At 40.4% G+C, this 13026-nt stretch overlaps 3 protein-coding genes across 5 annotated transcripts in view; 1 reads left to right on the top strand and 2 right to left on the bottom strand.

Moving 5' to 3' along the window:
* Positions 1-89: 89 nt before the first annotated feature.
* On the bottom strand, positions 90-4011 carry LOC113006985 (gap junction Cx32.7 protein-like). Of its 2 annotated transcripts, none has more exons than XM_026143263.2 (4): positions 3854-4011; positions 2940-3091; positions 2650-2835; positions 90-1003 (listed from the first exon to the last, which is right to left on the bottom strand). In XM_026143263.2, exons 1-4 carry the CDS (start codon positions 3963-3965, stop codon positions 398-400), a joined length of 1056 nt encoding a protein of 351 aa, XP_025999048.2. In that variant the 5' UTR covers positions 3966-4011; the 3' UTR covers positions 90-397. The 2 variants fall into 2 exon arrangements, with proteins under 2 accessions (XP_025999048.2, XP_025999049.2); XM_026143264.2 differs by lacking the exon at positions 3854-4011 and adding an exon at positions 3221-3295.
* A 2252-nt stretch (positions 4012-6263) lies between these two features.
* On the bottom strand, positions 6264-9335 carry hsdl1 (hydroxysteroid dehydrogenase like 1). The gene is made up of 5 exons (XM_026194928.2): positions 8887-9335; positions 7634-8079; positions 7055-7138; positions 6693-6848; positions 6264-6507 (listed from the first exon to the last, which is right to left on the bottom strand). The coding sequence occupies exons 1-5, from the start codon at positions 9104-9106 to the stop codon at positions 6436-6438; spliced, it is 978 nt and encodes a 325-aa protein (XP_026050713.1). The 5' UTR covers positions 9107-9335; the 3' UTR covers positions 6264-6435.
* A 169-nt stretch (positions 9336-9504) lies between these two features.
* The window catches only part of tbc1d32 (TBC1 domain family, member 32), a 188946-nt gene continuing 185424 nt past the window's right edge, over positions 9505-13026 (top strand). Inside the window, exons 1-3 of one of the 2 annotated variants that reach the window (XM_026194049.2) lie at positions 9505-9677; positions 10292-10451; positions 10603-10767. In XM_026194049.2, coding sequence (XP_026049834.2) covers positions 10300-10451; positions 10603-10767 — 317 coding nt within the window. In that variant the 5' untranslated portion in view covers positions 9505-9677; positions 10292-10299. Of the gene's footprint in view, positions 9678-10288; positions 10452-10602; positions 10768-13026 lie in introns of both variants that reach the window. The other variant, XM_026194048.2, reaches the window with a different exon arrangement.

A 13026-nucleotide genomic window follows, 5' to 3' on the forward strand; every position in this document is an offset into this window, starting at 1 on the left:
GCACATAAAAATTATTTGAACATTTATTATGTATGTTCCATTACTTTTACATACAGGGTGGTTCATAGCATAAGAACAGGACAGTTACATTTCAGTCACATCTGGGTCTTTATTGAAGGTTTATTGAATCAGCATTAAACATTATTAAATGTATTAAAAGTGGAAAGCAGTTGACTACAATCATGTAATGCATTAACAGTAAACTCCAGTTGTCTATTGTGAAAAAAATGTAATTTTCTGCAGCCCTTTGCATGTGACTGAGTCTTGTTTGCAGAAGCTGGCCATTTCCCTCCCACCTGCTCTATTTAGTGCACACACAAACACACGTCTCCAAAGCCTCCAGAGCATACAAATACTGCCAGGAACCGCATATACAACCTATTGCTGGGCTTATACATCAGATGTGGATCTCCCCCATGTTGTTGTTCTCAGGTGATCCATTTCTAGGAGTCTCACTGACTCCACTCGTGATGCCGTTCACCCCTAACTTTCGTCCTTGCAGCTCCAGCTCCAGGTTGACATAATTCTGAATCATCTCGTCCCGGTTTTTAAAAGCCTTCCTTTCTGAGGGTGGAGGAGTCACTGGGGTCACAGTGTAGTCCTGTCTCCTCGCCATGCATTCCTTCACCGCTTTCACACACAGATAGAACAGCTCCACCAGGCTGAGGACGAGGGAGACACAAGCCGCCACCAGCATGAACCAGATGATGACCGACTTCTCTGTGGGCCTGGACAGGAAACAGTCCACCTTGTGCGGGCAGGGGAAGCGGGTGCAGACATAGCGTGTCTGTAGGGAGAAACCATAGAGAAGGTACTGACCCACGATAAACAGAACCTCGAGGGCAATCTTGGCCAGGAGATGGAGGACATAACTGCGCAGGAGGCGGCCACGGATGCTGATCTTGCCGCTGTTTTTGGTGTACTTGGGAACTTTATAGGCCCTCCTAAGGAGCAGATTGGTTTGGTCATCCAGCTCTTCCTGCTTCTTCATCCTTTCCTTCATCTTGGATTAGAAAAGCAAGAACACAGAGTTAGACATTTTCCAGGAAACAGATAAACCTTAATTCTGGCAGTGTGAACAAACTCTCACAGTTCCAAAATGTTCTGCCAAAATATGGCTGAACAGTTACTCCAAACTGCCACACTGTTCCAAGCTGTGTTTTCATTAACATTTTGGCTAAATGTATGAGCACAATATAAAATATCAGAGCAATGTTAGCATATGGTGGAACAGCTAATAATGTGCATTGGAGAAGCACTGAGAAGCTTTTTTGTTTCTTTAAACTAGCACTAGAGATTTGTCCTGCTAAGAAAACTCCTTCTTAAGCCATCAAGAAATGGTTTGACTATCAATCCATTGTCTTCCGCTTCCAATTCAGGGTTGCGGGGGTGGGGGCCTGGAGCTTGCCCCAGGTGTCCACCCGGGACAGGTCGCCAGGCTAACATATAGAGAAGCTATTCACATCTATAGGCAATTTGGAATCATCAATTAACCTAACCCCACTAAGTACATGTCTTTGGACTGTGGGAGGAGCCAGAACTCATGCGAAAACAGGGAGAAAATGCAAACTCACACGGCACAGGCCTGGCCTGATGCTGGAACTGAACTCGGCACCTTTGTGCTTTCAGGCAACACTGCGCCATCATGCTGCCCCATCCAGAGTGCACCCCACCTCTCATCCTAAGGTAGCTGGGATAGACTCTAGCACTGCCACCCAGTCCCATGAATGTTTGGCCACCAAGGTGAAGAAAACATGAAATCAAATGTTGTGTTTACACTGGATCATTTCCAGCAGTGCTTGTAATATAAGCCCTTTGCAGGTTCCTTCTTTCAGCCAAAACAAAAGCTTTGGAGACTTGAGTCTACTAGCTGCACATTACCAGCAAATGTTACATTGTAAGTTTGGTTTATGTTTGACTTGGTTAGCCTGCAAAAGTGTCCAGGTCTTTATTAGCAAGTTATTTACTCTAATGGAAACCGGAAATATGGACAAAAGCACTGGACCACACCTCTTAATGTTTGAATTTTCACTCCAATTGCCACAGGTGTATAAATTCAACCACCCAGCCATGTAGTCTGCCTTTACAAACCTTTGTCATTCTAAAGAGATCACTGAATTCAAGTGTAACTGTAACAGTATACTACTGTTGCAACAAGCCAGTTGGTGAAACGTCTTCCCTGTCCGTATTCTTGCGAAATAGAAACAGACTCAACAATAAGTCACCAACACTCTCACTTACTCGATAACTACAGAGCTTCAAACCTGGAGCTGTTCAAACCTCTGGCATTAATATTGCAAAAACTGTGTGCCAGGAGCTTCATGGCATGGAGCAGCTCCTGTAGTCAAAATGTGTTGATGTCCCAGGGCTTTATTCCAAATATTGTTGCCATGTTAAAGCACACATAAATAGACATACTCATAAGGTGGAAAGAATAAAAGCTGTTATGTATGGGGTGAAAAATAATGACGCAGTCTTAAGCTTCCTCTTTAAGTGATAAACATTAATGCTAACGATGGCGCAAATTAACTTCCCATAAAGGGTGCTAAAAGGATCTTCTCTTCCATGCAATTGCCACTCCCTTATAGGTGTGGCATGCATGACAAAAAGCAGTGATACAATTGTACTGCACGTACTGCAGCGACACACCTTCTTTTCAACGTGGATAACATGAAGGACGTGACCGAGATATAACAGCTTTGGAGTCGCTATTGCAATAATCTGAAGAAACCAAAAGCGCACGTGAGAGATGGGGAAGGCCAGGTCATAGCAAACGTTCTCACAGCCGGGTTGCTGAGTGTTGCACACAAAGTCAGACTGTTCGTCTCCCCAAACCTGAATGAGATCAGAGGAAAATTAAAAATGTTATTTAAAAAAAACACCATAAAGCTATAATCCTGGTTTTCACTCAGATATGTCCTATAAAAACAGCACCAAACCTTCTCAGCACCAGTTTGCAGGACCATGATGCGGAAGATAAAGAGCACCGTGAGCCACACTTTGCCGATCACGGTGGAGTGGCTCTGCACTTTATCCAGCAAGTGGCCCAGTAGATCCCATTCACCCATTTCAATCACCAGCTGTCCTGCTTCTGTTAAAGAAGGTACAGATGAAATAAACACGGAGGCAGATAGACACAGCAGTCGAAGGCAGTCATTTCTGAAGGGATGCGTGGGTGATCTCAGATGTGTATATATTATTACAGAGAGTATTTTGTAACCTGACTTGCAGTTCAGGTCAGAACAGACAGCCTCACTCACAAGGCCAACTTTTTATCACTTCTTGCAGCCTTGTGACTGTGCAGATAGAGGCCACGGCTGCTGATTTCAAGTCTCCAAAACATACTTATCTGCTGGACACTGAAACCTTAGCCTTGGTTACCGCCAACCGCCGCCAAGCATAATTCAAAGAATTCCAGAAACTGAGCTTAAACTGTTCATAAAGAAAGTTTTTGCAGAGTTCATTTTAGATGATGATTTTAAAGCTGATACTGTTTCACGCAATATTCGGTGACGCTTCTGTGGCTTTTCTGGCCCACATTGCATTATCTTTGGATTTTAAATTACTCTAAATACATGATTTTTTGCAGCTGGCTTGTTTTGCCTTTGCCAGCTCTGATCCACATTTGCATGCTTACACTCAGTGTCTCATAACAACAACCATTAAATAAAATTCAATGATGAAACGCAGTTATCCTTGCAAATAAAACCCAAGTCATAACAGAGACATACTCCAACATCAGTCCATTAACTATTATTTTTCTACAACATGTACATCATTATCACTGATTTTCTTTCTTTCTTGAATGGTGAAATCAGAGATAGACTGCATCTGTATATAAAAATCAACTTACCAGCTGACCAAACTGAAAAATTGAAAAGAAAAGGTGGCTGAAGAGAGAAGTACCTCAAGAAGATGAGGAGAAGAGAAAGTGAAGAAGAAGCCGTCCTTGTTTTATTGTTCATTCAGCGACTTATCTGGAAGGACACCATCCTAACCACAACAGCAACTCCTTGTCTTAACAACAATTCAGACGTTCTGCTGAAGTGTAACCAGTCATTGGTTTATAATATAATTTCATTTTTGTTGCATTTCAGCTTTGTTGGACAGTGAAAAGAGAACGTGATCGTCTGCTGTACGTTTTCTAATTCTTTTTAATATTGGGAAATAAAGGAAGATTCAGGAGATGAACTAATGCAGAAGCTCGTAAGCATGACTGACACTTCAGGAAAACGGTGTGAATAATGCGGTTAGCTGAAAACCAAAATTAAGAATTGAATCATATGTAAAAGTCCCTTAAATGAATCTTTCAGAGCTTCCTACGCTTTTTCTTACACAAGTGAAACATTTGCTCAAAATCAACAGTGTTTAAATTTTTGTTAGCTTTCCTGTCAGTATTTCACTAATGTCCATAATCCATGTGGTCTTTTTCAAATTATTGCCCCAACTGTGAAAAATTGCACACGAGAAACTGGAAAAAAACTCGATAACCTCTCTGAAGGAATGACCTTTTACCTAGCTGTGTGAGTTTTTTTTGCTGTTGCTTATAGTATTTTTGCTTAAGCAAATGTTTGTCTTTTCACCAGCACAGTATTCAGACTCTGGCGTCATATTTAAATCCTACCACAGAAGGGTTTGCACAGCACCGTGTCTGTTTACTACAAACCACCACACTGCGGGTTCATGAGGTTTACAAGTTTCCTCTAAGGTTTACTCTGACCCAGGTCATCTGTGGGGGTTACAGACTGAACTCTGGAAGCCTGCATCGTCTCTGCTCTGTAAATAATTTACTCCGTACTTACACTTTAAAGAGAAAAACAAAGCCTGGCCTTCACCTTATTGATCAGTCATTGTATCAGAGAAGACAAACATGCACAAGTAAGGCAGAGGGCTGAGGTTTTATAAAAATATGGTTCAACATAAAAGACAAAAGTTACAGTACACACATGAAAACAACGTCACAAGTGATGTTGGAATGGAGGAGTTTTATTGGTCTGATTATGTGCTACAATAACACACGGATTTCACATTCCAGCAATCAATTAACATAATTAATCTCAATGTGTGTGTCAAATATCACACAAATGATTAACTAAAGCAGACCTATTATATTTTTCCACATTCATTTTCTCATATGTGCTGTAATAGTTTAGGTTATTCATTCTAACCCACCTGCTGTTCAAATCTTGTGTTTGTGAGGGACAGCCAATTAGTTGGCTTGAAATGAGGAGTTAAAAGTGGTCGAATCAGTAACGAGATGGAAATTAGCATAACAGGTCCACTTTAAGCAAAATGCTCTCGTATCAAATGTCTTAAATATTGTTTCTTAATAAAATAAAATACCATAAACTTCAGTACACCTTTAAATTGGAGATGCTTGAATATCACACTTCATTCACTCGTCACACACTTATCTGTATGTAAACACTTATATATATATATATATATTTTGCAACAGATAAACACCACACTGTATTGTAGAAAGCTTGACATTTAAACTCTTTGTTTGATTAGACCAGCAAATCAAAGAAGCCGAGGATACAATCTCGGTGCAAGAACGAGTTGAAATATAAACTATTTTTTTTACTTTCAACAAACATGTTTGTAGCATCTGGATGAGGTTTCCCGTACAGCTTTTTTATACAAACACATTGATGAAAAGGCTATCACATATTATTAGCCTGTTATTTTTGTTTTTGGCTCTGTGTATGTGTCAGATGCGCGTGGTCAGAGCAAAAAGTTTTTGGTTAGAATGAAGTCACATGTTATGTAGATTAATAGCAGATAAAAGCAAACCTTATCACAGTGCAAGTCAAAATACTTTCTTAAATTTATTCTTAAATCTAAATCAAGCCTAACTCCTTAAATTTAGACTTGTGTAATTAGTGAATTTGTTTATACTCGTTTCACTTCGGCTGTGTTTGTATTATATTGCTCTTATTTGTCTCACATTTAAGGTGAGGATTTTGATATTGTCTGCACTTATACACAATGTTCTCTTCCACTGAAGTGTTTTTGAAGATACACAGGAGGTAAAATGAGTTTCACTCGTATAAAATGGTTTCTCTGCACAAGACCAAACAAAGTCTTATTGTTAGGCTCCAATAATAATTGACAAGCTTGTAAATCCAACCCAAACACAGGTCTGGAAATAATTAAGGTTGTCTGGCTTCAAAGTAAACGCTGGATGTCACAGATTCATCAGACCATAATCTAGTAATGCAGGAGCAATGTTGAAAAAATGTTTGTACTTTTACTCATCATTTTAGATGAATTCCACTGCAGGTTCTTTATTAACTAATACCCAATCAATAGAAAGAAAACGGTAGTGTCAGCCTTATCAGAGCATCAAAGTTCAACAGATTTAATAGCAGAAGAAGCTGGAATGCAACAAGATTCGTGTAACAACAAGACCCAGTGCGTCAGATTAAGCTCTTAGCTTGAGCTAATGAGCACTCGTGATCCGAGAACCCAGATCCACTCTGGAATGCATCTCATCAATCCGTACTGCAAAGACAAAAAGAGAAGAGAACAGGATATGGAAAAAGTATTTAATGTTTTCAATTCTGGTTTCACAAAAGCTTTAACAGTATCAGAGATCATCTCACTCAGAGTAATATACTTCACATTTTTTACATTTTCTGTGATGCTGTCAAAATAAAAACTGATGACATGACTTCATTTCAACTGACCTGCAGGGTATGAGGCCAATATCCTGTGGTCCTGTTTGAGACTCCCAGAGTGGAGATGGCATGGCGAGCATAAACTTCTGGCTTTGGTACAAACCAGCCTTCTCTTCGTGATGGTGATGAAGATGATGATGATGGCTGCTGCTCACTTGAGGCTATCTAAATGGACATGGACAAAGATGAAGTTAAGCAGCTTGATTTCATCGATCTCCCTAGTTTGATAGCCAATTTCATACATGATGTGCAAACACGACAAGCCACAAATTAGCATCTATCAGAGTAATAGCAGTGGGGATCGTTGATCCAGCCAGACTTTTGCTGCCAGATTTCAGGTCTTACAGAACAGCTACTGTTAAGATATTTACCTGGAAGGGGAGCAGACTCTGAATGAATATGCCTTTGCTGCTGTACTCAAGGTGAAGAGCTCTTGACAAATGATCCAGGTATCCCTGAAATGTCAGAGGAAAGGTTGCTGTTGTCAGGAAAAAATAATGTTGTTGTGACTGGGACTATAGCCAGCACACAGAAGAAATGGAGATGACAGTTCAAAAACCTACATAATTTACTTTAAAGAGCGGCTTACTCTGCTGATTCTCAAACCTTTTTCTGGCTGACACTACTTTACATACTAAAAAAAAGTTACATTTTTAATCAATCATTAACAAACAATCATGGTTCAAAACTGAAAACAGAAGACTAAAACTTATTTTGCATAAATCCTGTTTGTTCAGCTTAGTTTTACAACATATTTTCCACCAGCAGTGGATCTACTTGCCACAAATCAAGAGCTAATACTTTAAGGGGATAGTAGTAACAACAGATCTTCAAATTGATCAGAGACATCAATGTGCTCTTCATCATATTACAAAGGATCTATACAGGCTATAGATATGTTTTACTGGCACGTCTCCATGCCTGCAGACTGTAACAGTGATTTGTCTCACAGTGGAGGCGGTGAGCGTCACTCTTCCAAGAAGAGGTCTGCAGCAGGCACCCGATGATATATTGACCACGGCACCTCTGCTGCGATCCACCATCCCCGGCAGAACCAATCGGGTCATCAGAGTAGTGACTGCAATGTTCCTGTTCACCAAATCCAAGAGGTGCTGTTCGGGCACTTCAATCAGGCTCTGGGGTGAAGCCAAAGATTCATCGACACAGTTTACCAGGAAGCCAATATCTTTACCCCTCAATGCTTCTTTGATGGGCTTGCAGGCCACTTGGTCCAGGGAGAAGTCAGCTGAGACCACAACAGTTTCCACTCCATAATTCTGGGAGAGGTATGCACTCATGTCTCTAACAGAGGAGGGGTCCCGAGTGACAAAGATGATGCTGATGGCATGCCTGGCCAGCTCCTCTGCGTATGCTTTGGCTACAGGCTCCGATGCACCTGACAAGAGAGATGACAAAGTCATGCCAGAGAGAACAAAAAGGTTTGCAGCAACATTATAGACATTGAACCAGTTACAGTGCTGTGAAAAAGGATTTGTCCCCTTCCTGATTACTAAGCTTTTTGCATATGTTGTCACATTTAAATGTTTCATCATCATACAAATTTTAATATTAGAGAAAGATAACCAAAGTAAATTTAAAATGCAGCCTTTAAAAGATGATTTAGGACATTCTGCTTACTCTATTATGTTCTCTACCAGAAAATCTTGATGTAAAATATCTGGTCATCAGTTCGTACCCTGAAGCTCAAGCACACTTGGGTTATACAGCAGAACAATGATCCAAAACACCAGCAAGTCCACCCCATAAAGGTTTTGAAAGGGCCTAGTCAAAGTCCGGATTTAAATGCTTTGGCGTGACCTTAAACAGGCCGCTCATGCTGGAAAACTCTCCACTGTGGCTGAATTCATACAATTCTGCAACGAAGAGTGACCCAAAATTCCTCCAAAGTGATGTGAAAGACTCATTGCCAGTTATCACTGGTAGATGGTACTTCTTGCTGTTAAGGGGGGCATAACCAGTTATTGGGTTTAAGGGCCAATTTTCTTTTTCACAAAACGCAAGGCAGGTTTGGATAGCTTGTCTCCCATTCATACATGCAACCATGATTTAAAAACTGCATTCTGTATATACTCCCGTTGACTTTGGCTATTGTTAATGAAATAGATTCATGAAATATGAATTTAATGAAATAGAGTTTACTTCAATTATAACAGAAATTAACTCTGCTGCGGCCCATCCTTACCATAAACGACAGCCCAGTCACCATATCTCTGGGTCAGCTTCTTACTTGGGATCAATCTGGGCAGAAAATGCACCCTAACCAACGTGCAGCAGTCGCTCAGCAGGATCACTGCCCTGCTGGCCGTGTACAGAGCACCGACCAGCGCCAGGGTTTCAAAGTAAGAGTTGCACGTACGAGAAATTTCTCTGTACAAAAACTGAAAGCTGTCAACCGCCGCCATATCCCACGCTGGAGTTGATGATATAATTTGCTAACTAAAGCTTATTCGGTAATATAACGCTGGGACCTGTACGTGAATAGGTTAACGAATACTTCAGACGTGTAAATGGAAGCTACAACTAACCCCACATAGTAAAATTACTAATAAAAGCTGTAAGAATTCTCGTTTAAGAAGCAGGTATGTCTCCTCTGCTACACCCGGTGAAAGCAGCAAAACATTGGGTCACGTGACAGTGTAGAACAGCAGTGCTGCATTCAAAACCGTAACAAAAAATCCGTCTAAATACTTTTACCTCATGTTGAATGATTTTTAAATATATTCAATAAGGTTGAAATATTCTTTAATTATCACATGACAAACAATAAAAGCAAGTATAAACTCTAAAATTAATCCAAAGACATCCTAAATATCCAGATTTTTATTAGGAAAGCCAAATTCCGATTATCGTGGAGATACCACATGGGGGTCTCCCACAATGCACCACAGTTAACACTGGACGTTTCCATAGAGATACAGTTGTGGATAGCAAAGCGCTAGCTCGATGAAGCTCTTTTATATGCACAAAGACAAGGTGACTGATTTAAAAAGCTCTGTGCGTGATGGTTTCCGTTTGCCTTCGTTGCTTTTTAGTCCAGCTTCCGTTTTAGTTTAATTTTGGCACTTTTGTTTTTCAGCTAGCAGTGTTTCAATAATGGCAGCGTCAAGCTAACAAGAGAAGGGACACATTCATTGTTGTTAGCAGCAGAATTAAGCCTTTAGATTGCAGGACAAAATCAAACTGATTGTACCGTTATTTTACATTTAATCACACATTTACGTGGTGTACACTGTCATCATTGCTGTGATCGCCTGTTTTTCCAGATAGGTAGCCAATTTTCAAACCTGTTGGTGATGAAATTTTTTCCTCCTCACTAAATGAAACCGAGAAGGGGATAATGATAAAGGACGTACGTTTTAGTAACATGCTGGAGGTAGAAATATACACATGAGCACGTTTTGGTTCGTCTGTTGTTAAGTAACTTAATCTGTTATCTTACAGAGTATTAGTTTAGATAGTTTCCTGTTATTTTTCGCCATTGGATGAGCAAATGTGTATTTTATGCTTTAGTGAATGGAAAGAAAAATGCCTCCTTTAGTCTCTTAGAAATCCCTCTGAATTAAAACCTTTTGTTTTTGACACAGCAGTAGCAGAGATGTCTGAGTTTGCTGAGGATGAGGTGGAGTTGCAGTCCTTGGTTAAGCAGTTTCTGAGAAGCATCAGTGACAAGATCTCTAGTGCTCCTTCACCTGAATGTGCTGAAGAGATCCTTCTTCACCTAGAGGAGACTGACAAGAACTTTCACAAGTGAGTCCATCATCAAACACCATAGCATTAAATGTAATGACTGGATCTAATAAAATGGGCTTTGTTATGTTTATATGGGCATGTGTTCTTTGTGTTGTTTTTAGTATATATTTACAGTATAGGTGTGACTTGGTTACTTCTCTTCTTACAGTTATGAGTTTGTGAAGTACCTCCGTCAATATGTGGAGAACGCTTTAGGATCTGTGGTTGAAGAGGAAACAAACAACTTGACCAGAGAAGATGGACAACATGCAATTGGCTCGGGACACGACACTCTGATTCACGCAGTGACACAAAGGACTAGATACTCAGCTGAGTGAGTGTCTCTGAATATCTTTAGCATCTTTTTCTATTGGCCCATATTCATCATGTTTATTGTGTTTCAAACCTACTTCATTGACCCTCCATACTTTCGGATATACTGGAAAACTCCAGAACTCAACCTTCTTACTAAAAAGAATTTCAAATGCAAAACTTTGTTTTTTCTTTTGGCTGCACCTTTTAGGGTCGCCACAGAAAATCTGCCTCCATCTCACCGTATCACTTCCCTGATACCAGCTATCTACAGGGAGTGCAGAATTATTAGGCAAATGAGTATTTTGTCCACATCATCCTCTTCATGCATGTTGTCTTACTCCAAGCTGTATAGGCTCGAAAGCCTACTACCAATTAAGCATATTAGGTGATGTGCATCTCTGTAATGAGAAGGGGTGTGGTCTAATGACATCAACACCCTATATCAGGGGTGCATAATTATTAGGCAACGTCCTTTCCTTTGGCAAAATGGGTCAAAAGAAGGACTTGACAGGCTCAGAAAAGTCAAAAATAGTGAGATATCTTGCAGAGGGATGCAGCAGTCTCAAAATTGCAAAGCTTCTGAAGCGTGATCATCGAACAATCAAGCGTTTCATTCAGAATAGTCAACAGGGTCGCAAGAAGCGTGTGGAAAAACCAAGGCGCAAAATAACTGCCCATGAACTGAGAAAAGTCAAGCGTGCAGCTGCCAAGATGCCACTTGCCACCAGTTTGGCCATATTTCAGAGCTGCAACATCACTGGAGTGCCCAAAAGCACAAGGTGTGCAATACTCAGAGACATGGCCAAGGTAAGAAAGGCTGAAAGACGACCACCACTGAACAAGACACACAAGCTGAAACGTCAAGACTGGGCCAAGAAATATCTCAAGACTGGTTTTTCTAAGGTTTTATGGACTGATGAAATGAGAGTGAGTCTTGATGGGCCAGATGGATGGGCCCGTGGCTGGATTGGTAAAGGGCAGAGAGCTCCAGTCCGACTCAGACGCCAGCAAGGTGGAGGTGGAGTACTGGTTTGGGCTGGTATCATCAAAGATGAGCTTGTGGGGCCTTTTCGGGTTGAGGATGGAGTCAAGCTCAACTCCCAGTCCTACTGCCAGTTTCTGGAAGACACCTTCTTCAAGCAGTGGTACAGGAAGAAGTCTGCATCCTTCAAGAAAAACATGATTTTCATGCAGGACAATGCTCCATCACACGCGTCCAAGTACTCCACAGCGTGGCTGGCAAGAAAGGGTATAAAAGAAGAAAAACTAATGACATGGCCACCTTGTTCACCTGATCTGAACCCCATTGAGAACCTGTGGTCCATCATCAAATGTGAGATTTACAAGGAGGGAAAACAGTACACCTCTCTGAACAGTGTCTGGGAGGCTGTGGTTGCTGCTGCACGCAATGTTGATGGTGAACAGATCAAAACACTGACAGAATCCATGGATGGCAGGCTTTTGAGTGTCCTTGCAAAGAAAGGTGGCTATATTGGTCGCTGATTTGTTTTTGTTTTGTTTTTGAATGTCAGAAATGTATATTTGTGAATGTGGAGATGTTATATTGGTTTCACTGGTAAAAATAAATAATTGAAATGGGTATATATTTGTTTTTTGTTAAGTTGCCTAATAATTATGCACAGTAATAGTCACCTGCACACACAGATATCCCCCTAAAATAGCTAAAACTAAAAACAAACTAAAAACTACTTCCAAAAACATTCAGCTTTGATATTAATGAGTTTTTTGGGTTCATTGAGAACATGGTTGTTGTTCAATAATAAAATTATTCCTCAAAAATACAACTTGCCTAATAATTCTGCACTCCCTGTATATATCCTCCCTTACTGCCATGAAATTCCTCTTAAAATAGAATTGCATTGACTGTCTTCTCCATCTTCAACATCATTTTCCCAATAAATTCACTATCCCACTGGGTAAATGGTCTGGTACTTCTATACTGCTTTTCTGCTTTGTATTTATTTTTTAAATTCATTTTTGCCCCTGCATCTTGTCCAGCAGTGAGGCAATCAGAATTGTTGTCTGAAGGTCAAGAATATTAGAATATTTTATTTTGATTTATTACAATCATAATGAAGAAGACTGGTGGACGGAAAAGGAAAAGACGAAAGAAGTTGAGGAGAACGTTATGGAGAAGGATAGGGAGAGAAAAAATGAGGAGAGAGAGAAAAAACACTGAGAATCTGCTTCAAGACCTGGTGAGGGAAAAAAGTAACACAGCAGAGAAACCACAGCAACAGCTAACATATGCATAAAT

Source organism: Astatotilapia calliptera, chromosome 15 (genome assembly GCF_964374335.1).
Source record: "Astatotilapia calliptera chromosome 15, fAstCal68.1, whole genome shotgun sequence".
In the NCBI taxonomy this organism is placed as follows: domain Eukaryota; kingdom Metazoa; phylum Chordata; class Actinopteri; order Cichliformes; family Cichlidae; genus Astatotilapia; species Astatotilapia calliptera.